This window comes from Symphalangus syndactylus, chromosome 13 (assembly GCF_028878055.3).
Source record: "Symphalangus syndactylus isolate Jambi chromosome 13, NHGRI_mSymSyn1-v2.1_pri, whole genome shotgun sequence".
NCBI lineage: Eukaryota > Metazoa > Chordata > Mammalia > Primates > Hylobatidae > Symphalangus > Symphalangus syndactylus.
This window is the reverse complement of record NC_072435.2, coordinates 25,762,339-25,787,677: the sequence shown is the minus strand read 5'-3', so window position 1 is coordinate 25,787,677 and position 25,339 is coordinate 25,762,339. Positions and strand designations below refer to the sequence as shown.

At 45.9% G+C, this 25,339-nt stretch overlaps 1 protein-coding gene and 2 pseudogenes across 2 annotated transcripts in view; all 3 read left to right on the top strand.

Moving 5' to 3' along the window:
• LOC129460707 (zinc finger protein 701) overlaps positions 1-15,552 on the top strand; it is a 41,782-nt gene extending 26,230 nt beyond the window's left edge. Inside the window, exons 3-5 of one of the 2 annotated variants that reach the window (XM_055238967.2) lie at positions 2,945-3,032; positions 4,781-4,907; positions 13,521-15,230. In XM_055238967.2, coding sequence (XP_055094942.1) covers positions 3,018-3,032; positions 4,781-4,907; positions 13,521-14,776 — 1,398 coding nt within the window. In that variant the 5' untranslated portion in view covers positions 2,945-3,017 and the 3' untranslated portion in view covers positions 14,777-15,230. Of the gene's footprint in view, positions 1-2,944; positions 3,033-4,780; positions 4,908-13,520 lie in introns of both variants that reach the window. The other variant, XM_063615646.1, reaches the window with a different exon arrangement.
• A 1,760-nt stretch (positions 15,553-17,312) lies between these two features.
• On the top strand, positions 17,313-23,080 carry LOC129460748 (putative protein ZNF321; annotated as a pseudogene).
• Positions 22,546-25,339, top strand: LOC129459534 (putative zinc finger protein 137; annotated as a pseudogene).

The following is a 25,339-nucleotide window of genomic DNA, read 5'->3' as shown; positions in this document are numbered from 1 at the left end:
AGGTGATCTGCCCGCCTCAGCTTCCCAAAGTGCTGGGATTACAGGCATGAGCCACCGAGCCCGGCCTACTCACCTCAACCTTTACTTCCCAGTTTCTTTTTTTTTTTTTTTTTTTTTAAGACGGAGTCTTGCTCTGTCCCCCAGGCTGGAGTGCAGTGGCGCGATCTCCGCTCACCGCAACCTCCACCTCCTGGGTTCACGCCATTCTCCTGCCTCAGCCTCCCGAGTAGCTGGGAATACAGGCTCCCGCCAACACGCCCGGCTAATTTTTTGTGTTTTTAGTAGAGACGGGGTTTCACTGTGTTAGCCAGGATGGTCTCGATCTCCTGACCTCGTGATCCGCCCACCTCGGCCTCCCAAAGTGCTGGGATTACAGGCTTGAGCCACCGCTCCCGGCTTACTTCCCAGTTTCAAGCGATTGTCCTGCCTCAGCCTTCCTGAGTAGCTGGAATTACAGGCATGCGCCACCACGTCTAGATAATTTTTGTATTTTTAGTAGAGATGGGGTTTCTCCATGTTGGTCAGGATGGTCTCGAACTCCCAACGTCAGGTGATCTGCCTGCTTCAGCCTCCCAAAGTGCTGGGATTACAGGTGTGAGCCACCGCACTCAGCCTCCCTGTTTTCTTGTCTTCTCTTTTTTTTTTTTTGAGACGCAGTCTCGCTCTGTCACCCAGGCTGGAGTGCAGTGGCGCAATCTTGGCTCACTGCAAGCTCCGCCTACCAGGTTCACGCCATTCTCCTGCCTCAGCCTCTCCGAGTAGCTGGGACTACAGGCGCCCGCCACCACGCCGGCTGATTTTTTGTATTTTTAGTAAAGACGGGGTTTCATCGTGGTCTCGATCTCCTGACCTCGTGATCCGCCCGCCTTGGCCTCCCAAAGTGCTGGGATTACAAGCGTGAGCCACCGCGCCCGGCCACCTCCCTGTTTTCAAGGTCACTAGCTGTGTCTTTATACCTCTGCATTTTATAAATGTTACTGTAATTTTCTTGTGAGGAAGAATTAAATGTTGGGAATCAGTGGCATCAGAACTTGCAAAAGAAGTTTCTTTATCCCAGGTATGTGAAAGAGGCTTCTCTAATTTTCAAGGATAGTTTTGATAAGGCCAACCCTTTCCATTAGCCCTTCCAGGCCACCATGTAAGAATTCCAGTACACCTTCTCACTCATCTCAGACCTTCTCAGCGTGACTCGGTGAAAATGTGCCCGTTCTGAGGACATCACAGCTAAATCTAAAGCAGGTCATGTCAGTCCCTGGCAGGGAACCCTCCACGGGCTTCCCGTGTTCCCCAGGACAAAAGCCCAACTTCAGGCCGGGCGCGGTGGCTCATGCTTGTAATCCAGCACTTTGGGAGGCCGAGGCGGGCGGATCACGTGGTCAGGAGTTCGAGATCACGGTGAAACCCCGTCTGTACTAAAAATACAAAAGAAAAGAAATTAGCCGGGCGTGGTGGCGGGCGCCTGTAGTCCCAGCTACTCGGAGAGGCTGAGGCAGGAGAATGGCGTGAACCCGGGAGGCGGAGCTTGCAGTGAGCTGAGATCGTGCCACTGCACTCCAGCCTGGGCGACAGAGCGAGACTCCGTCTCAAAAAAAAAAAAACAAAAGCCCCACTCCTCACTGTGGCTCCACAGCCCTGTGTCCAGGGCCCCTGCCACTGTCCAGCCTCCTCCTGGGAGCTTGCCCTCATCTCATAACTCCCTCTGCCCCAGTCATATTTGCTTTTCACTTTTCCCAAACATCAAAACCCTTCCCGCCTCAGGTCGTTTTCACTGCTCTTACCTTACTTCCCTAAATGCTCACAGCACTGTCCCTTTCTTCTCCTTCAGGTCCTGGCTCAGAAATGTCTCCCATGCCCTCCCACCGCCAACTGCACTTCCCTCTGCCAGTCAGTCTCTATCACGTTGCTCAGGTTTTCTTATCTCTGTGTCAGTCACATCAGAAATGCACTTGTTTTCTTTTTCCAAAGAGTCTCGCTCTGTACTCCAGGCTGCGAGTGCAGTCTTGTGATCTTGGCTCACTGCAACCTCTGTCTCCTGAGTTCACGCAATTCTTGTGCCTTAGCCTCCCAAGTAGCTGAGATTACAAGTGTGTGCCACCATACTCTGCTAATTTTTGTATTTGTATTTTATTTCATTTTTGAGTCTTACTCTGTTGTCCTGGCTGGAGTCCAGTGGTGCGATCTCGGCTTACTGCAACCTCCACCTTCCAGGTTCAAGCGATCTTCCAACCTCAGCCTCCCGAGTAGCTGGGATTACCAATGCCCACCAAGCCTGGCTACTTTTTGTATTTTTAGTATATATGGGGTTTCACCGCGTTGGCCAGGCTGCTGTCGAACTCCTGACCTCGAGTAATCCTCCCACCTCAGCCTTCCAGAGTGCCAGTATTACAGGCGTGAACCACCGTGCCCAGCCCCAATTTTTGTGTTTTTAGTACAGACAGGTTTTCACCATGTTGGACAGGCTGGTCTTGAACTCCTGACCTCTACTCATCCTCCCACCTCAGCTTCCTAAGTAGCTGGGACCAGAGACACACAGACATGCACCACCATACCTGGCTAAGTTTTTGTATTTTTGGTAGAGATGGGGTTTCACCGTGTTGCCCAGGCTGGGCTCAAACTCCTGAGCTCAAGTGATGTACCAACCTTGGCTTCCCAGAGTGGTGGGATGACAGACGTGAGCCACCGCACCGAGCCTCTGCATGGGATTTGGTCAGGGCTGGGTCTGTGCCCTCAAAGGGAGCTCATTCCAGCCCAGCTCCCCACTGCTGCAGCATGTGAGGGTTTCTCCAGGAGGGAAGTGAGAGTTTTCTTATAGAAATTTATCATCCCTGGTGTAGGCAGCAGAGGTGACCATATTTTTTCAGAGTGAGGGCACCTTTGTATGTGTCATTTTGTTACAGGGAGGTGTGTGATTCTGAACAATAAACAACATATTTCTAACATTCAGGATTAACTTCTAAAGACTCTTGGTACGTGAGGAAGAAACCCGGAAGAGGAAGAGGAAAGCAAAGGAGTCAGGGATGGCTCTTCCTCAGGTGAGATGATATTCTCGGTGGATTGTTCTGTCTCCTTCCTTTCAGAAACGCTGGGCCTTGGAGTTGGGAATCTTCTCCGAGTCTCAAGTGTCCTGCCTGACACGTTTGCTCACCCTCACCCATGCCTTCCCACAGTCCCTCTCATCTCACTTAGATTCCATCTCTTGTGACCGAGTGACATGAACTTGGGAAGAGGCTGAGCTGGGCATGGTCCTGGGAAGGGCTCACACCCAGACATGCATGGAGACGGGGTAAGGGTCCCGTGGTGTCAGTGCTGTTGGGCAGCAGGGATTGTTCAGGGGCCACATCTGGATGCACTGTCAGCTCTCTGTAGACCAGGATTAGAGCAGCTGCCAATGGAAGTCACCTATTAATGTGCACAAAGTATGTGGTAAATTCTAGAAAAGGAGACCAATAAGGGGAAATGTTTTCTCCCTAATTTTATACCACACTTTTAGGTAATTGAGTGAGTTACTGTGTTTCTGACTCGAAAAGTCATACTAATTAGAATGGAAAGTTCATAAACAGACATGAATGATACAGGGGTTTTATTCCATCATTATTTAAAGAATATGAAATCAACTTAAATAATAGCAGGAGATTTATTAAACCATTCTTAGCAAATTAAGCTGATGGAGACAGTGGTGTTACTGTGGAGAGGCTTGTGAAACAGGTGTTTTTTATAATAATTGTTACAATTTTTCTCAAATATGGGAGCAGTACTTCCAGCTGCCAAATTATCCTTTTCCACCAAGATGAGATTCCTCTTCAGTTAAACAAAATTTGCTACTTTATATATATATATATATGTATGTATATATTTTTTTTTTTTCAAGACGGAGTCTCGCTCTCTTGCCCAGGCTAGAGTGCAGTGGCACGATCTCCGCTCACTGCAGGCTCCGCCTCCCGGGTTCACACCGTTCTCCTGCCTCAGCCTCCCGAGTAGCTGGGACTACAGGCACTCCCCACCATGCCCGGCTAATTTTTGTATTTTTTAGTAGAGACAGGGTTTCACCATGTTAGCCAGGATGGTGTCAATCTCCTGACTTTGTGATCCACCCGCCTTGGCCCCCCAAAGTGCTGGGATTACAGGCATGAGCCACCATGCCCGGCCTACTTTTTGTATTTTTAAAACCTTTATGTAGATACACACATCCCCATACATATACACACACATATACATATACATACATACATACACACACATATGTATATATTTTGAAAATCTTTTATATTTTGAAAATCTGGGACAAATGACAACGCTTTGTATTAACATGTAGTTTTTTGTGAGTGTGTGTAGGTTTTTTTTTTAACATATAGAAAATAGAATTTTGTACTTCGATTAATTTTATTTTCATGTATTTTATTTTATTTTGAGACAGAGTCTTGCTTTGTTGCCCAGGCTGGAAGGCCTTGGTGCAATCGCAGCTCACGGAAATCTCCACCATCAAGGTCAAGCCATCTTCCCACCTCAGCCTTCCAAGTAGTTGGGAAAACAGGTGCCTGCCACCATGCCCGGCTAATTATTTATTTCTAACATAAGAAATTCATACTGAGAGAGTATCCTGAGCTCTTCAAAAAATACAATCAAACACCACTGGGAAGACATCATGTGGTGAAAAATCCCTTACTCACATTTGTCAGAACATTCACTTCAATTACATCCATGCTTTCCCCTCTCCTCTTATTTTCTGTAAAGATAAGAACTCCTCCCATAACCATTTGGTTAAAATGTGTTTTCATTTCAGGGTCTATTGACATTCAGGGATGTGGCCATAGAATTCTCTCAGGAGGAGTGGAAATGCCTGGACCCTGCTCAGAGGACTTTATACAGGGACGTGATGCTGGAGAATTATAGGAACCTGGTCTCCCTGGGTGAGGATAACTTCCCTCCAGAAGTGGGGATGTACCCTTGTGTATCTTTGTATTTTCTCTTGTTGCCTCTTGGGAGCCACATCCTTGCTTGACTAACGTGGAAGCCGTATTGAGTTAGAAATGAAAAGCTTCATGATGTAGCATCTGAACTTTTCACTGTCCCCTTTAGATATTCTGCATTCTTCATGATAGCTCAGTGGGGGTTCCAGAAGTAAAGTAGGCATAAAACCTTATGGCAAGCCAGGCATGGTGGCTCACACCTGTCATCACAGCACCTTGGGAGGCTGAGGCATGTGGATCAATTCAGGTCAGGAGTTCGAGACCAGCCTGGCCAACATGGGAAATCTGGTCTCTACTAAAAACACAAAAATTAGCCGGGTGTGGTGGTGCACGCCTGTAATCCCAGCTCCTAGAAAGTCTGATGAAAGATAATCGCTTGATCCCAGCAGGCCAAGGTTCCAGTGAGCTGAGAACACACCACTTCACTCCAGCCCAGGCAACAGAGCAAGACTCTGTCTCAAAAAACAAAAAGCCAAAACCTTATGGCAGACTTTAATCATATCCAGTTTCCTGTTTGCTTTTCCTGTGCTTTCAATTCAGTAGTTCTTGGAAGAGAGCTCGATGTCCACATATAACATGTTACAATGCTCCCCACGCATTCAGAAGGAGGCAGTCAGTGGAGCAATTAGTGAAATGTTTTCCTAGATCCATCTGTAATGTCTTCTTTCCTACAGAAACATAGGGCTGGGACTCTAGAAAAGCTCCAGCACGTCTTAGTACTTTCTTTTTATAAGCAGGAGTCTCTTGCTGATGTGTTATCTCCATGTTGGAGCAAGAGAAAGGGCCCTGGACTGTGGAGAGTGAAGTGAAAATAGCAAAAAACTCCAGATGGGTGGGAATGTATTACAGGTGTAAACGCAGGTAAGAGCTCAGATGGGCAGAGTGGAAGCTCCACCTTCAAACAGTGTGTTGGGAAACTCTGCAAGTGGGAGAATTCTGTTGGAAAAGGAAAGTTTCAATCCTGATATCTCTGAAATGACATCTTTCTTTGCCTCCACTTATCCCTCTGCTCTTTCTTTTTCTTATTTTATGAAAGAGTCTCACTGTGTTGCCCAGGCTACAGTGCAGTGATACGATCTTGGCTAATAGCAGCCTCCACCTCCCAGGCTCAAAGGATTTTTGTGTCCCAGCTTCCTAAGTAGCTTGGACTGTAGGCGCTCACCACCATGCCCAGCTAATTTTTGTGTTTTTAGTAGAGACAGGGTTTCACCATGTTGGCCAGCCTGGTCTCAAACTCCTGATCTCAAGTGATCCACCTGCCTTGGCTTCCCAAAATGTGGGCCTAAGATTACCTAGGTGCCGAGGCAAGAGATTGAAGGCACAAACTGTTTCAGTATGATAAAGAAAATAGTTACAATAAGAAGAGTCATAATACAAATTAGATATAGAGATGATGGACAATTATCAATCATTATTAATCATTAGCTTTTAATATTACTCTTTGTTACATTACTAATATAACCTAGGAATAACTGGTGGGTATAGGGTCAGGTGCTGAAGGGACATTATGAGAAGTGACCTAGAAGGCAAGAGGTGAGCCCTCTGACATGCCCGCATAAGGGCCGCTTGAGGGCTCCTTGGTCAAGCGGTAATGCCAGTGTCTGGGAAGGCACCCGTTACTTCGCAGACCGGGAGTCTCCTTTCCTTGGAAGAGTCAGGGAACACTCTGCTCCACCAGCTTCTTGTGGAAGGCTGGATATTATCCTGGCCTGCCCACAGTCATCTGGAGGCCTAAACCCCTCCCTGTGCTGTGATTCAATGGTCATGCTCCTTGTCCACTTTCATGTGCCTCCCGTACTCCTGGTTCCTCTTTGAAGTTCATAGTAGATAGCGGTAGAAAAAATAGCGAGAGTCTTAAAGTCTTTGATCTTTCTTAGAAGTGCATAGAAGAGCCGGGCAGGGTGGTTCACTCCTGTAATACCAGGACTTTGGGGGGTCTAGGCGGGCGGATCAAGAGGTCAGGAGATAGAGACTATCCTGGCTAACATGGTGAAACCCCGTCTCTACTAAAAATACAAAAACTTAGCCATGCGTGGTGGCGGGCGCCTGTAGTCCCAGCTACTCGGGAGGCTGAGGCAGGAGAATGGCGTGAACCTGGGAGGCAGAGCTTGCAGTGAGCCGAGATCGTACCACTGAACTCCAGCCTCGGCGACAGAGCGAGACTCTGTCTCAAAAAAAAAAGAAAAAAAGAAGTGCATAGAAGAAAACAACGCTGACGTATGCTGCCTTCTCTCTGCATTAGCTACCTAAAAGGCAAGGGCCCCTTGTCCTATGATCACGTGACTTGCGTCACCTTATCAATCACTTAGAAGATTCACCCTCCTTACCCAGCACCCTTGTCTTGTATGCAATAAATATCAGCGCACCCAGCTGTTCGAGGCCACTACCGCTCTCCGAGTCTTGATGGTAGTGGTCCCCCGGGCCCAGCTGCTTTCTCTTTATCTCTTTGCCTTGCGTCTTTATTTATTACAATCTCTCATCTCCGCATAAGAGGAGAACACCCGCTAAGCCCATAGGGCTGGACCCTACACCAAAGTGCTGGAATTACAGGCGTGAGCCGCCATGCACAACTATTGTTATTATTTTAAACAGTTTTGTCTTTTAGTTCTTTGTAAACATGTAAGTGGCTTAAGCATGATTCCAGTGTGAATGTAACAACTGTGTTAGTGTCCATTTCTTTTATTTTTTTTGAAACGGAGTCTCGCTCTGTCGCCCAGGCTGGAGTGCAGGGGCGCGATCTCGGCTCACTGCAAGCTCCGCCTCCCGGGTTCACGCCATTCTCCTGCCTCAGCCTCCCAAGTACCTGGGACTACAGGCACCCGCCACCGCGCCTAGCTAATTTTTTTGTATTTTTATTAGAGACAGGGTTTCACCATTGTCTCAATCTCCTGATCTCGTGATCCACCCACCTTGGCCTCCCAATGTGCTGGGATTACAGACGTGAGCCACCGCACCCGGCTGTGCCCATTTCTTTCAGTAAACAGAAATGAAGTGTGTTGTATAGACAAAAAGGCATGAGAAAACACTGTACATATATGTTACCAGAAATGCAACATACACAGAAATAATTTCGACAAAAATAAAGTTCTAGAGGAGAAGTAGTTTTGGGAAGTGGTTATTGTTGCAGGTATGTTAAATATCTTAAACTTGGCCAGGCGCAGTGGCTCACGCCTGTAATCCCAGCACTTTGGGAGGCCGACGTGGGTGGATCACCTGAAGTCAGGAGTTCAAGACCAGTCTTAACATGGAGAAAGCCTGTCTCTACTAAAAATACAAAATTAGCCAGGTGTGGTGGCAGGCACTTGTAATCCCAGCTACTCGCGAGGCTGAGGCAGAATTGCTTGAACCTGGGAGGCAGAGGTTGCAGTGATCCGAGATCGTGCCATTGCACTCCAGTCTGGGCAACAAGAGCGAAACTCTGTCTCAAAAAAAAAAAAAAAATCTTAAAGTTATAGCATAATAATGAAACCTAAAATTTTCATAACCTGGCCAGTTGTAGTGGCTCATGCGTATAATCCCAGTAATTTGGGAGACCGAGTTGGGCAGATCACCTGAGGTCAGGTGTTCAAATCCGACCTGGTTAACATGGTGAAACTTAGTCTCTACTAAAATTACAAAAATTATCCAGGCACGGTGGTAGGTGGCAGTAATCCCAGCTACTCGGGAGGCTGAGGCACGAGAGTTGCTTGAACCCAGGAAGTAGAGGTTGCAGTGAGCAGAGACCATAGCATCGCACTCCAGCCTGGGAGACAGAGTGAGACTCCATCTCAAATAAATAAATAAAAAAGTTTCATAACCTGCAAAAACTACTCTCCTCTAGAATTTTTTTTTTTTTTTTTTGAGACGGAGTCTTACTCTGTAGCCCAGGCTGGAGTGCAGTGGCGCGATCTCAGCTCACTGCAAGCTCCACCTCCTGGGTTCACACCATTCTCCTGCCTCAGCCTCCCGAGCAGCTGGGACTACAGGCACCCACCACCATGCCCAGCTATTTCTTTTTGTATTTTTAGTGGAGATGGGGTTTCTCTGTGTTAGCCAGGATGGTCTCAATCTCTTGACCTCATGATCCATCCACCTCGGCCTCCCAAAGTGCTGCGATTACAGGTGTGAGCCACTGTGCCCAGCCTTTTTAGAAACTTTTTTATTTTTGTCAGAATTATTTCTGTGTATGTTGCATTTCTGGTAACATATATGTACAGTGTTTTTTCATGCCTTTTTATTTTAAATAATATTATAAAAATTTAGTTCTGAACAAAAGGTACACGTATGCCAGTTTCTGTATCTGTCCTCTTATTAATTAATTAATTTATGTATTTATGAGACAGAATTTTGCTCTTGTCGCCCATACTGAAGTGCAATGCTGCTATCTTGGCTCACCACAACTTGCACCTCCCAGGTTCAACCAATTCTCCTGCCTCAGCCTCCTGAGTAGCTGGGATTGCAAACATGCACCACTACACCCAGCTAATTTTGCATTTTTTGTAGAGGAAGGGTTTCTCTTTGTTGGTCACGCTGGTCTCGAACTCCTGACCTCAGGTGATCTGCCTGACTCGTCCTCCCAAAGTGCTGGGATTACGGGCATGAAACATCACACCTGGCCTATCTTTTTTTTATTTACCTTTACTGGAGAACTTTATATATGTTTGTGAGTTGGAGTTACTTTTTAGCCTTGTTTCATTTCTTTTTTTTTTTTTTTTTGAGACAAAGTCTCGCTCTGTCACCCAAGCTAAAGTGCAGTCGTGTGATCTCGGCTCACTGCAACCTCCACATCCCAGGTTCCAACAATTCTCCAGTCTCAGCCCACCAAGTAGCTGGGACTACAGGCGCCCGCCAACACGCCGGGATAATTTTTTTGTATTTTTTAGTAAAGACGGGGTTTCACCTTGATAGCCAGGATGGTCTCAATCTCCTGACCTCATGAACCTTCTGCCTCAGCCTCTCAAAATGCTGGGATTACTGGTGTGAGCCACTGTGCCCGGCCTGTCTCAAGGTTTTTAAAACATGTTAGTGCGGCCGGGCGCGGTGGCTCACGCTTGTAATCCCAGCACTTTGGGAGGCCGAGGCGGGCGGATCACGAGGTCAGGAGATCGAGACCACGGTGAAACCCCGTCTCTACTAAAAATACAAAAAAATTAGCCGGGCGTGGTGGCGGGCGCCTGTAGTCCCAGCTACTCGGAGAGGCTGAGGCAGGAGAATGGCGTGAACCCGGGAGGCGGAGCTTGCAGTGAGCCGAGATTGCGCCACTGCACTCCAGCCTGGGTGACAGAGCGAGACTCCGTCTCAAAAAAAAAAAAAAAAAAAAAAACATGTTAGTGCTATTAGATGGCTTCAAGTATTGCAAGTTTTACAGTACAGACTCTTAACTTCCTTTGTTTAATAAGATTTGTCAGCTTTTGGTGATGTTGATGATGATATGCTCCCGTTCCTGTCTCAGCCATTTCACTGTCCTGTCAGAAATGGCTTAGACCGGCCGGCCGAGGTGGCTCACTCCTCTAATCCCAGCACTTTGGGAGGCCGAGGTGGGTAGATCACTTGAGGTCAGGAGTTTGAGACCAGTCCGGCCAACATGGTGAAATCTCAAATGTACTAAATGCTAAAAATGGGCCAGGTGCAGTGCCTTACACCTGTAATCCCAGCACTTTGGGAGGCTGAGACGAGCCAATCACTTGAGGTCAGGAGTTTGAGACAAGCCTGGCCAACATGGTGAGCTCCGTCTCTACTAAAAATACAAAAATTAGCTGTACATGGTGGCATGTGCCTGTAATCCCGGCTACTTGGGAGGCTGAGGCAGGAGAATCAGTTGAACCCGGGAGGTGGAAGTTGCAGTGAGCCAAGATCATGCCACCGCACTCCAGCCCATGAGACAGATTGAGACTCTGGGCTGAGGAGGGAGAATCACCGGAGGTAGGAGAATCCTGCCAGTTCACTCCAGCCTGGGTGATAGAGCGTGACTGGATCTCAAAAACAAACAAAAAGGAAATAGCTGCAGACACAGACATTTATTTCTTATGAATTTGGAAAGTGGGAAATCCAAGAGCAAGGTGCCAGCAAAATTGGTTCCTGGTGAGAGCCTTCTTCATGGTTTAGCCCAGCCATCTTCCTGCCATGTCCTGACATGGTGGAAAGAGGAACAGGCAGTGAGCTCTTTAATGTCTCTTCCTAAAGGTACCAGTCTTATTAACGAGTTGTAAACACTTATGACTAAATCCTTCCAAAGTCCGCATCTGCGGGAACGCCCTATTAGAGAATACTAAATCTACCAAAGCTTATTTGAGAAGTAGTTATTTATCTTATTTTATTTTTTGAGATGGAGTCTCATCCTGTTGCCCAGGCTAGAGTGCAGTGGCATGATCTCAGCTCACTGCAGCCTCTGCCTCCCAGGTTCAAACGATTCCTGCCTCGGCCTCCCAAGTAGTTGGGATTACAGGTACCCTCCACCATGCCCAGCTAATGTTTTTGTATTTTTAGTAGATATGGGGTTGCGCCATGTTGTCCAGGCTAGTGTCGAGCTTCTGACCTCGTGATTCACCTGCCTCAGACCCCCAAAGTGCTGGGATTACAGGCATGTGCCACCATGCCCGGACATTAGTCAATTCTTATTCCTTATAGTGCTGTATATATTTTTGACCTCATACATCAGAAAGTAGTGATCTTAACATGTATTTCAGTTCTTATGTTGTGTACTGGTGGTAAGTACAAGTTGTGGCTTTTTTCTTAATGGGGAATTGTTTACAGTTCTGCAGGCTGCACACATGTACTTATTATTTTCTGGCTTGTTTTATCAAGCCAGAAAATATTTATCAATATTTTATTAACTGATTTTTATGACTTTACCTGTGAGTTTTTGGTATGTGATATGCAATATAACCGACACACTCCACTTGTTAATGTCACAAAGTGTTGCCGGGCACAGTGGCTCATGCCTGTAATCCCAGGACTTCAGGAGGCTGAGACATGTGGATCACCTGAGGTCAGGTGTTTGAGACAAGCCTGGCCAATATGGTGAAACCCCATCTCTAGCCGGGCGCGGTGGCTCACGCTTGTAATCCCAGCACTTTGGGAGGCCAAGGTGGGCGGATCACGAGGTCAGGAGATCGAGACCACGGTGAAACCCCGTCTCTACTAAAAATACAAAAAAATCAGCCGGCGTGGTGGCGGGCGCCTGTAGTCCCAGCTACTCAGAGAGGCTGAGGCAGGAGAATGGCGTGAACCCGGGAGGCGGAGCTTGCAGTGAGCTGAGATTGCACCACTGCACTCCAGCCTGGGCGACAGAGCGAGACTCCTTCTCAAAAAAAAAAAAAAGAAACCCCATCTCTACTAAAAATACAAAAATTAACCGGGCATGATGGTGCATGTCTGTAATTCCAGCTACTCAGGAGGCTGAGAAAAGAGACTTGCTTGAACCCAGGAGGCAGAGGCTGCAGTGAGCCAAGATCGTGCCATTGCACTCTGGCTGGTGACAGAGTGAGACTCCATCTCAAAAAAATAAAAATACAAAACTTTTTTAAAAAGTCACAAAGTGCCTGTTCCACATGGATATAGGTAATTTTGTAACAGTTATTTAGAAAAATATAGTGTTAACATTTTTCTTTTTTGAGATGTAGTCTCACTCTGTCACTCAGGGTGGAGCCCAGTGGCACAATCTCAGCTCGCCACAATCTTGGCCTCCCGGGTTCAAGCAATTCTCCTGCCTCAGCCTCCCAAGTAGCTTGGATTACAGGTGCCCACCACCACACCTGGCTACTTTTTGTATGTTTAGTAGAGAAGGGGTTTTACCATGTTGGCCAGGCTGGTCTCGAACTCCTGACCTCAGGTGATTTGCCTGCCTCGGCCTCCTAAAATACTGAGATTACAGGTGTGAACCACTATGCCCTGCCTTGTTTCTTTAGAGACGGAGTCTCAGTTTGTCACCCAGGCTGGAGTGCAGTGGTGCGATGTTGGTGCACTGCAACTTTTGCCTCTTGGCTTAAAGCAATTCTTGTGCATCAGCCACTTGAGTAGCTGTGACTAAAGGCGTGGGCCACCACACCTGCCTAATTTTTGGAATATTTTCTTATCTTCTCAGTGCTATGATTCTTTGACAATACAGAATTTCCATTGATTTTGATTATCCTTACAGGAGCTTGTTGTGGATTATTTACAAAAATAGTACCTTGTCTGGTGTTTTAGCATTTATTTGTATACACTAAGTACCCTGTAAATACGAAGAATATATATTTTTCTCTTCTTTGATGTGACAGTGATATGTTTTTTGCAAAGTGTGGTACACTTTAGGGTCACAGTAGAAAAATACTCCTTACTTTTTGCCTTACAAATGTTTGTGCCCTGACAGTGTTTTGTCATGATATTGGAAATAGGCTTCCATAAAAATGATTTGAAGCACATGCAATCACCCTTTATTTATTAAAAAATCTGACTCCTTTTGTGTTCCTAAACTTTGAAAATCACGTTTGGGAAGTTTAAAATAAGTATTGTTTTTTGTGTAATATTTACACATTTCAGTATTGTATAACTTCCGTACTTAATTTGAAACCTATTGGTGTTTATATTTTGTAGATATCTCTTCCAAATGCATGATGAACATGTTCTCATCAACAGGGCAAGGCACTACTGAAGTGATCCACACAGGGACATTGCAAAGACATGCAAGTCATCACACTGGAGATACTTGCTTCCAGGAAATTGAGAAAGATATTCATGACTTTGTGTTTCAGTGGCAAGAAGATGAAACAAATGGCCATGAAGCACCCATGACAGAAATCAAACAGTTGACGAGTAGTACAGAGCGATATGATCAAAGGCATGCTGGAAACAAGCCTATTAAAGATCAGCTTGGATCAAGCTTTTATTCGCATCTGCCTGAACTGCACATATTTCACCCCGAAGGGAAAATTGGTAATCAAGTTGAGAAGGCTATCAAGGATGCTTTCTCAGTTTCAAGATCCCAAAGAATTTCCTGTAGGCCCAAAACCCATATTTCTAATAAGTATGGGAATAATTTCCTCCAGTCTTCATTACTCACACAAAAATGGGAAGTACACACTAGAGAAAAATCTTTCCAACGTAATGAGAGTGGCAAAGCCTTTAATTGTAGCTCACTGTTAAAAAAACATCAGATAATCCATTTAGGAGACAAACGGTATAAATGTGATGTATGCGGCAAGGTCTTTCATCAGAAGCGATACCTTGCATGCCATAGATGTCATATTGGTGAGAAACCTTACAAGTGTAATGAGTGTGGCAAGACCTTCAGTCACAATTCAGCCCTGTTAGTTCACAAGGCAATTCATACTGGAGAGAAACCTTACAAGTGTAATGAATGTGGCAAGGTTTTTAATCAACAGTCAAACCTTGCACGTCATCATAGAGTTCATACTGGAGAGAAACCTTACAAATGTAAAGAATGTGACAAAGTTTTCAGTCGCAAATCACACCTTGAAAGACATAGGAGAATTCACACTGGAGAGAAACCATACAAATGTAAGGTTTGTGACAAGGCTTTCAGACGTGATTCACACCTGGCACAACATACTGTAATTCACACTGGAGAGAAACCTTACAAGTGTAATGAGTGTGACAAGACCTTTGTTCAAAATTCATCTCTTGTAATGCATAAGGTCATTCATACTGGAGAGAAACGTTACAAGTGTAATGAATGTGGCAAGGTTTTTAATCACAAATCAAACCTTGCATGTCATCATAGACTTCATACTGGAGAGAAACCTTACAAGTGTAATGAGTGTGGCAAGGTTTTCAATCGAAAATCAAACCTTGAACGTCATCATAGACTTCATACTGGAAAGAAATCTTAGAAGTATAATTAATTTGCAAGGTTTTTAGGCAACAATCAAACCTTGCATGTCATCATAGACTTTATACTGGAGAGAAACCTTACAAATGTGAAGAATGTGACAAAAGTTTTCAATTTCAAATCACTCCTTGAAATACATAGGAGAGGCCGGGCGCGGTGGCTCACGCTTGTAATCCCAGCACTTTGGGAGGCCGAGGCGGGCGGATCACAAGGTCAGGAGATGGAGGCCATCCTGGCTAACACAGTGAAACCCCGTCTCTACTAAAAAATACAAAAAATTAGCCGGGCGTGGTGGTGGGCGCCTGTAGTCCCAGCTACTCGGAGAGACTGAGGCAGGAGAATGGCGTGAACCCGGGAGGCAGAGCTTGCAGTGAGCCGAGATTGTGCCACTGCACTCCAGCCTGGGCGACAGAGCGAGACTCCATCTCAAAAAAAAAAAAAGAAAAGAAAAGAAATTCATAGGAGAGTTCATACTGGAGAGAAACCATACAAATTTAAGGTTTGTGACAAGGATTTCGGGTGTGATTCACACCTGGACCAACACAACTGGAATTCACACTGGAAAGGAACTGTGCAAGTGTAATAAGTGTGGCAAAGTCTTTAGTGGTCAGTCAACACTTACTCACCATCAAGCAATCCATGGCACAGAGAAACTTGACTAATGTAATGATTGTCATCAAGTCTTCAGTAATATTACAACCATTGCAAAACATTGGAGAATCCATAATGAAGGAGACCTTACAAGTGTAATAAATGTGGCACGTTTTTCAGACATCATTCATACCTTGCAGTTCATTGGTGATCTTATACAGGAGGGAAATCTTACAAATGTGATGATTGTGGCAAGGTCTTCAGTCAAGCTTCATCTTTTGCAAAACGGGAGAATTCATACAGGAGAGAAACCTCACAAATGTGATAATTGTGGCATAGCCTTTACTTCACGTTCACACCACATTAGATATCAGAGGATCCATACTGGACAGAAATCTTACAAACGTCCTATGTGTGGCAAGGTCTTTAGTCCGAGGTTACTCCTTGCAGAATATCATAACGTTCATTTTTGAGGTAATAGTTACAAATGCAATGAGCATAGCAAACCATCAAGGATTAATTGACAGTAGAGTCAATTCAGAATTGACTTGAGTTTGAGTTGACTTAAAACATTCAGTTGAAGACTTAATTGACATTAAAGTGTTTATGTTAAGGGGATGGGCCAGGCGCGTGGCTCACACCTGTAATCCCAGCACTTTAGGAACCCAAGGTGGCTAGATCACTTGAGGTCATGAGTTTGAGACCAGCCTGGCTAACAGACGTGAGTCACTTTTCCCAGCCTGCTTTTTGTTTCTTTAACAAAAACCGATAGGGATTTTCATAGGTGTGTTGAATCTGAATCACATTGGCTTATATAATAACTTAACAATATTAATTTTTCCAAACCATCAATATGGGTTGTATCTCTATATGTTTTTAATCATTTTGGTCAATGTTTGTAGATTTCAAGGTATGAAATTCTGTTTTTTTACGTTTATTCCTAAGTATTTCTTACTTTAAGATCTCTAGCAAATGGAAGTGTTTTTTAATTTTCGTTTAAAATTTTTTATTGTTAATTTATGTAAATTCAACTAATTTTTGGTGCTGCTATTGCATTGTGCAAATCCACTGAATGTGTTTATTAGTTCCAGTTGACTCAGGCCCCGCCCACCTCTTGACCTCCCGTCCTGGCCTGACCCAGGCCCCACCCACCTCCTCGGGGGTCTCCCGCGGGTCTGGCTTCTGTACTGTGCTGATTGGCACAGACCCTGAAGCTGATGGCGTGGACTGAAGGTTGCCCCATGGAGTTTGCGCTTCCCAGTTCTCTGGCACTGCTATACTGGGGACGTGGGGGTCCCCACAGACCTGGAAATTCTGGCCCCTCTTTCTCAACTCAGAGCAAATTGAGACGTCTAGGTGAGAGTCTGTGAGTCTCTTCCTTTTGAGTTTAAAGTCGCCCTGAGGCTGGTCCTGTCCCCGTCTTTTCTACAGTGGGGCTGTGCAGACATCTCCTGTCGCGAAACTTTCCTTCTCAAAACCCTTCCGGACCCGTCCTCCCGCCTCGCGCTGTTTCAAGTCCTCACCCGCGAGCTGGACTCTCGCCCTGGGCGCCTCCCAGCCTTGTTCTCATCGGCGCCTGGAGCGCAGCGCTGCAGCCCCAGTCCCGGGAAGGCCACTTCCTCTACCCGGTCTTGGGATCCTGCAGACCCCACCCCTGTCCGAAGGCGCCATCGCCCCCCACCTCCCTCCTCGTGCAGGGCCCTGCTTCTCCACAGTTCCAACCCTAGGAAAACGTGCTTCTCCTGGAGGCAACCCTCTTTTTACACCCTCGCCCTGTTCCCGGAAGGCAGGCCTGGAATGTGAAGTTTCCAGGTAATTGGATATTAAACATAGAATTGAAAAAAAAAAATCCCACAAAGTAACAAAAGAATGAAGCGGCGAAAGCAGAACTTTACTCAATCAAAGCACTCCACAGGGTGGGAGTGGGCCCAAGCGAGCGTCTCCAGAGCCCCATTTACAAAGTTTTTGGAGGTTAAAGTATTTTTTTTTTGAGGTCCCTATGGGCTACCCCTTATCTGGATGAAGAATTTAGCCCTTGGCCAACGAAATACTGAGGTACATTGGCCTGAGGCCAGAGCAGATGGGTGCCCTATGCAGATGAAGGGGTGGCCGGTGCTTGGCCGTGGTCACTCCGGGGTCTTTCTCTTTCCACCTGAGACCTGGTGAAAGGGGGAGGGCGCTAGGGAGAGTAGCATTTGATCCTTCGTTACTTTGGGTGGGAAGATGGGATTTTTCCTTTTAGTCTAGTTTTGGAAAGTTCGCGTTAATTGGTTTTAGATTTCCTGCCCCTAGACCCAGGACCCATGTGTTTCCTTTTTTTTTTTTTTTTTTGAGACGGAGTCTTTCTCTGTCCCCCAGGCTGGAGTGCGGTGGCGCGATCTCGGCTCACCGCAACCTCCACCTCCTGGGTTCACGCCATTCTCCTGCCTCAGCCTCCCGAGTAGCTGGGACCACAGGCGCCCGCCAGCACGCCCGGCTAATTTTTTTTGTATTTTTTAGTAGAGACGGGGTTTCACCATGTTAGCCAGGATGGTCTCCATCTCCTGACCTCGTGATCCACCCGCCTCGGCCTCCCAAAGTGCTGGGATTACAGGCTTGAGCCACCGCGCCCGGCCTTCCTTTTTTTTTTTTTTTAATGGAGATGGGGTCTCTGCTGCGCAGGCAGGAGAGCGGTGACAGGATCACAGCTCACTGCAGCGTCAACCTCCTGGGCTCAAGGGATCCTCCCACCTCAGCCTCTAGAGTAGCTGGGACCACAGCCGCGCGCCACCACGCTGCGCCAATTTTTGTGTTCTTGGTAGAGACCGGGTTTTGCCTTGTTTTCTAGGTTGGGCTCCAACTGCAGGGCTAAAGCGATCCAAGAGCATCAGCCTCCCAAAGTGCTGGGATTACAGTCTTGAGCCACCATGCACGCCTTATTTCTTAATTTAAAAAAATGTATGTATAGGCCGAGCGCAGTGGCTCATCCCAGCACTTTGTGAGGCCGATTCTCCTCTATCCAGGAGACGGGTTTCACCATGTTGCCAGGTTTGTCTCAAACTCCTCGGCTTAACTGATGCGCTTGCTTTGGCCTTCCAAAGTGCTAGGATAACAGGAGTGAGCCACCACACGTGGCCAGTCCTGGAATTTTGTAGGAGGATGACCAGCGCAGCCTGTTGACCCTTCCTGGCCATCACATGAAAATCAGCGACTCCTCCTTCTTACCAAACTCAGAGCTTCTCAGGATAACTTGGTGAAACGTCCCCCGCTGTGACTCTCAGTGAGCCCACCTGTAATATACAGGTGAGGGAGAAGACCAGAAAAGCTCAGTCAGAGTGACACTGACCCCTGAAATGATGGGCACAATGGAGTGTGTGGCTTTTCCTGTAAGAGAGGGTGATGCTTAGTTGCAATTTGAATTTTAAAGGATTCCAGTCCTCTGAAAAACAGGATTAGACTCAAATCACCTTGAACCTTATCATCTCACAGCTTGAACCCACCTACGTGGCTCTGTGTCCCCTGCAGGCCTCTCCCCTGAGTTCTACAATCCTGTGTCCAGTTGTCTCCTCAGCTCTCTGCTGGGACATCAAACAGGCATCTCCACCTTCACGTGTCCATAAGTGACTTCCTAAACCCCAAACACTTTCCCTTACACTCCTACACATCTCAGATGAGGGTGACTGTACTTTTGGGGGCTTAGCTGAGGTTGACACCATGTATTTTAAATATGGAAAATAAATTACATTATTTGTAAGGGTTGTAATTTATAATGTAAAGAGAAAATTACATGTATACATGAAAGGAGTGGGAAAGTACATCATTTCCTAATTTATTTTGAGGTGTGGGGGAAAAATGTTTCAAGACCTCATCCTTAGGGGTCTGGGCTCCCGGGACCCCTCTGACCTCATCTCCTGCCTGTGTCCTCCTTGCTCCCTCTGCTCCAGCCACGCAGGTTTCTTTCCTTTTTCTGGGACTGGGGTTGCTCCTGTCTCAGGGCCTTCACCTGGGCTGTCCCTCTGCCTAGGACTCTGTGGCCCCTCAGCTGCAAGTGACAAGCAGCCTTTCTTCCCCAAGTCTCTGTTCTGATATTACTTTCTCTATGGAAACCTTTGTGATCTCCCACTGCCCCCTACTTGACATTGCAGCACCACCTTCACCCCCACCTCTGGTCCATGTTGCCAGTTGTGTGTGATTCTTTTAGCTCCTTTGCTGTTCACTGGATCCTGGTGACAAGAAATCCCCAGGTGGAGAGCAGAGCCAGAAGGTGGGACTGCTTGGCTGGCGCCCTCTGAGTGGAGCTCAACCCTGACTTCACATTACAGTTCTCGGGCATTTTGCAAATACATCTTTTATTCTGTTTTATCAGAGATTGCTATTGTCATAGTATGGGACCCACCCTCAATAATACTTACAGTGGCGCTAGTGATTCTCATCTGTCTCCAGCATGGAACATCAAGGCAGTTTCCTTCATGTTGAGAGCTGAGGTCAGTCTGTGATCCACAGGGAGGTGAGGGGGCTGTGCTCTGCATGCGGTTTGGTTAGGGCCAGATCTGTGCCCTGAAGATCTGTGTCCTGCTGCAGCGTGTGTGTGGACTTTTCCAGGAGGAGAGCAAGATCTGAAAACAGGTCAAAATTACCCTTGTAGGTCTTCCTGTGGGACGTTCTTATTTCTGCATAATCTCTGGTGCAGTGGGCAGCAGAGGACTGCCTTTGTCCCTGGTGAGGTCTCCCCTGTGTGTGTGTTTTGTCACAGGAAAGGAGTGAGTGATTTCTAAACATTAAATCTCGGCTAGGTGCAGTGGCTCACATCTGTAATCTCGGCCCTTTGGGAGGCTTGGGTGGGCAGATCTCAAGGTCAGGAGATCGAGACCATCCTGGCCAACATGGTAAAACCCCATCTCTAGTAAAAATAGAAAAGTTAGCTGGGCCTGGCAGCGGTTGCCTGTAATCCCAGCTACTTAAGAGGCTGAGGCAGGAGAATCGCTAGAACCAGGGAGGCAGAGGTTGCAGTGAGCTGAGATCATGCCACTGAACCATGTCCTGGTGACAGAGCTAGACTCCATCTCAAAAAAAAAAAAAAAAGAAAAAAGAAAAATTAAATCTCATTTTTTTTTACACACAGGATTGATTTCCAAAGACTCATGCTATGTAAGGAAGCCACCAAGAAGGGCAAAGAAAAGGAGCTAGGGGTGGCTCTTCCTCACGTAAAGTGATATTCCTCGGTGGATTCTTCTGTCTCCTTGTTTTCTGAAATACCAGGTATTGTGGTAGCCAGTCTTCTGTGATTCTGAAGCATCCTACCTCACAAGTTGGCTCACACTCACCCATGCCTTTTTTCAGTCCCTTTCATCTTAAATTCCATCTGCCTCTATTGCCCAGGCTGGAGTTCACTGGAGCAGTCTGGGCTCACTGTAACCTCCACCTCCCAGGGTCAAGTGATTCTCATGCCTCAGCCTCTCAAGTATCTGGGATTACAGGCGTCCACCACCAGGCTTGGGTAATTTTGTATTTTTTGTAGAGACAGGTTTTCACCATGTTGGCCAGGCTGGTCTCAAGCCCCTGACTTCACATAATCTCCTTGACAGTTTTTCAGTTACCAAGAATCACACACTGGCTGCCTGTGAGCATGGTAACTTCACTCTTTTTTTCTGGACATGGAATTCTGCTCTTGTTGCCCAGGCTGGAGTGCAATGGCGTGATCTCCACTCACTGCAAGCTCCACCTCCTGGGTTCAAGTGATTCTCCTGCCTTGGTTTCCCAAGTAGCTGGGATTACAGCCGCCCACCACCATGCCTGGGAAATTTTTGTATTTTTAGTAGAGATGGGGTGTTTTTAAACTTTGAAGATCACTTTTGGGACGTTTAAAATAACTGTTGCTTTTTGTGTAATATTTACACATTTCAATGTTAACTATTATTTACCATCTGTATTTTTTTTTTTTTTGAGACGGAGTCTTGTTCTGTCACCCAGGCTGGAGTGCCATGGCATGATCTCGGCTCACTGCAAGCTCTGCCTCCAGGGTTCACGCCATTCTCCTTCCTTGGCCTCCCAAGTAGCTGGGACTATAGGCACCTATCACTACACCTGGCTAATTTTTTGTATTTTTAGTACAGATAGGGTTTCACCATGTTAGCCAGGATGGTCTCGATCTCCTGACCTCGTGATCCGCCTGCCTCGGCCTCCCAAAGTGCTGGGACTACAGGCATGAGCCACTGTGCCTGGCCTCCCATCTGTACTTAATTGTAAACCTATTGGTCTTTATATTTTTTAGATAGCTCTTTAAAATCCATGTTGGAGTTCTCATCAACAGGGCAAGGCAATACAGAAGTGTACCACACACGGACGTTGGAAAGACATGAAAGTCATCACATTGGATATTTTCACTTCCCAGAAATCAAGAAAGATATTTATGACTTTGAGTTTCAGTGGCAAGAAATTGAAAGAAATGGCCAAGAAGCACCCATGACAGAAACCAAAGAGTTGGCTGGTAGTCCAGACCAACATGATCAAAGGCATGCTGGAAACAAGCCTATTAAAGATCAGGTTGGATTAAGCTTTCATTTGTATCTGTCTGAACTGCATGTATTTCAGACTGAACGGAAAATTGGTAATCAAGTGGACCAGTCTATAAATGATGCTTCCTCAGCTTCAACATCCCAAATAATTTGTTGTAGGCTCAAAACCCATATTTCTATTAGGTATGGGAAGAATTCCCTCTATTCTTCACTATTCACACAAATACAAGAAGTACACATGAGGGAAAAACCTTTCCAATGTAATGAGTGTGGCAAAACCTTTAATTATAGCTCACATTTAAGGAGACATCACATAACCCATTCAGGAGAGAAACATTATAAATGTGATGTATGTGGCAAAGTGTTTCATCAGAAGCAATACCTTGCATGGCACCATAGCGTTCATACTGGAGAGAAACCTTACAAGTGTAATGAGTATGGCAAGACCTTCAGTCAGAAGTCATCCCTTCAGTGTCATCATAGACTTCTTACTGGACAGAAACATTACAAATGTGAAGAATGTGACAAAGTTTACAGCTGAGGATCACAACTTGAAACACACAGCAGAATTCATACTGGAGAGAAGTCATACAAATGTAAGGTTTGTGACAAGGGTTTCTGGGATAATTCATGCCTTTCACGCCATAAGAGTTCATACTGGAGAGAAACGTTACACATGTAACAAATGTGGCAAGGCTTTTAGTAGAAAAGCAAACCTTGCACATCATACAGACTTCATACTGGAGGGAAATCTTACAAATGTAAGGGCTGTGACAAGGTTTTCCACCGTGATTTATGCCTTGCACAACATCAGAGAGTTCATACTGGAGAAAATCTTTTTTTTTTTTTTTTTTTTTTTTTGAGACAGAGTCTCGCTCTGTGGCCCAGGCTGGAGTGCAGTGGCACAATCTCGGCTCACTGCAAGCTTCACCTCCTGGGTTCAAGCAATTCTCCTGCCTCAGCCTCTCCGAGTAGCTGGGACTACAGGCGCCCGCCACCACGCCTGGCTAATTTTTTTGTATTTTTAGTAGAGACGGGGTTTCACCGTGGTCTCGATCTCCTGACCTCGTGATCCGCCCGCCTCGGCCTCCCAAAGTGCTGGGATTACAAGCGTGAGCCACCGCGCCCGGCCTGGAGAAAATCTTACACATTTCATGAGTGTGGAAAGACCTTAGCTCAAAATTCAGCCCTTGTAACGCATAAGGCAATTCATACTGGAAAGAAACCTTACACATGTAATAAATGTGGCAAGGTTTTTAGTAGAAAAGCACACCTTGCATATCGTCATAGACTTCATACTAAGGCTTCTAATCAACAATCAAACCTTGCACAATGTCAGAGAGTTTATACTGGAGAGAAACCTTTCAAGTGTAGTGAGTGGGGCAAAGCCTTTAGTGGGAAGTCGTCACTTTTTTATCATCAAGCAATCCATGGTGCAGGGAAACTGCAAATGTGATGATTGTCACAAAGTCTTCCGTAATGCTACAACCATTGCAAATCACTGGAGGATCCATAATGAAGAGAGATCTTACAAGTGTAATAGATGTGGTAAAATTTTCAGACATCGATCACACCTTGCAGTTTATCAGTGAACTCATACTGGGGAGAAACCTTACAAATGTCATGACTGCGGCAAGGTCTTCAGTCAAGCTTCATCCTATGCAAAACAAAAGAGAATTCATGGAGGAGAGAAACCTCAAGTGTGATGATTGTGGCAAAGTCTTGACTTCACGTTCACACAGCATTAGGCATCAGAGAATCCATACTGGACAGAAATCTTACAAATGTCATAAGTGTGGCAAGCTCTTCAGTCTGAGGTCAATCCTTGCAGAACATCATAAAATTCATTTTTGAGATAATTGTTCCAAATACAGTGACTATAGAAGATCATAAAGCTTTAATTGACATTAGAGCCAATTAGGCATTGACTTGAGATTGAATTGACTTAACATTGAGTTTAGGCATTAATTTACATTAAAGTGTTTATGTTAAGAAGACGGGGCCAGGTGGGGTGGCTCACACCCTTAATCCCAGCACTTTGAGAGGCCGAGGCGGGAGGATCACTTGAGCCCAGGAATTCGAAATCAGCCTGGGCAACATAGTGAGACCTCATCTCTACCAAAAATCAAGAAAACCAGCCAGGGGTGGTAGTCCACACCTGTGGTCCCAGCTGCTCCGGGCGCTGAGGTGGGAGGATCACCTGAGCCAGAAAGTTGGAGGCTACAGTGAGCTCTGATCTCGCCACCACGCTCCAGCCTGGGTGACAAAGCTAGACCCTGCCTCAGACAAGCAAATAAATGAGAGGTATCATTCCTCCTTTAAAAGTAAATGAAGAGATTTTTCTTTCCTTTTGTCTCTTAGAACATTCAATTAGAAAATTTGTAAATGCATTTTCTCCGTCTTCTGAGGTTTTCTTTTTTAGACGGAGTTTTTCTCTTGTTACCCAGCTTGAGTGCAAGGCGCGATCTCTCCTCACCACAACCTCTGTCTCCCGAGTTCAAGTGATTCTCCTGCCTCAGCTTCCCGAGTAGCTGGGATTACAGGCATGAGCCACCATGCCTGGCTAGCTTTGTTTTTTTTTAGAAACTAAACCTTTTTTCAGCTTAATGACCCAGGGATGTATTTCTGAAGGACTTGGGAGCTCTCTTTGAAAGGCAAACAACAAGCGAGACAGTACTTGTATCTCAGTAGGAAATTAAATAATTCAAACATCAAATAACTTCAATTTAAGGCTATGGACCTTGAGATAATTCTGAGCCTTGAGAGGAATGTGGTCATGCAACCTGAGTCCAGTGGAATGCAGGCGCAACTTCTAAGAGTTTTCCTGTAAGTAATTAATAAGTCGAAGTAGCCCCAGAGATAAGAGCTCCTCCGATCATTGTCCCTTCTTATGTAGTGACAAAGTAACCTTCCTTGAAGTGTATCAATCCGTAATCAATCAAGTTGCTGCGCCCTATGCACTGGTCTTGAATGGAAAATGTGGTGATTCTGCTAAAGCTTCTGTGTCTTTCCCCGTGTGTGAAACCTTAAGGTCTCTACTTTGGAACGCTGATCCCATTCATTTAGAGTTGATGTTTCCACGTGGCTATTTCCAGGATTTGCCTTCAAATAAATTCTGTATTTAATCATATATTCTAAATTTTATTATTTACTGCTGACATCAGCTTCTGTCGGATTGTAGGAGCCTCACCAGAGAAGGCACCTGTCGCCATGTTGTGAAACTCACACTTGCCAAAACTTATGGGTCAGGGTTTCTCCCCCCACTCAGGATGACGCTAGTTAGGTGACACAGATGGTCACCTCCATTACCAAGTAGAGCCAGGATGAACTATGTGTGACCAAGGGTGTTGTCAAGTCCTCTTCCCTGAGGACTGATTAGTGTTTATCTTGAAAACATGTACTTAATGGGTTGTATAGAACAGTGAAGTTTCTTTCTCTCTTTTCACCCTCTCAGCTGTTTGCCTCTATTTCCCATTACA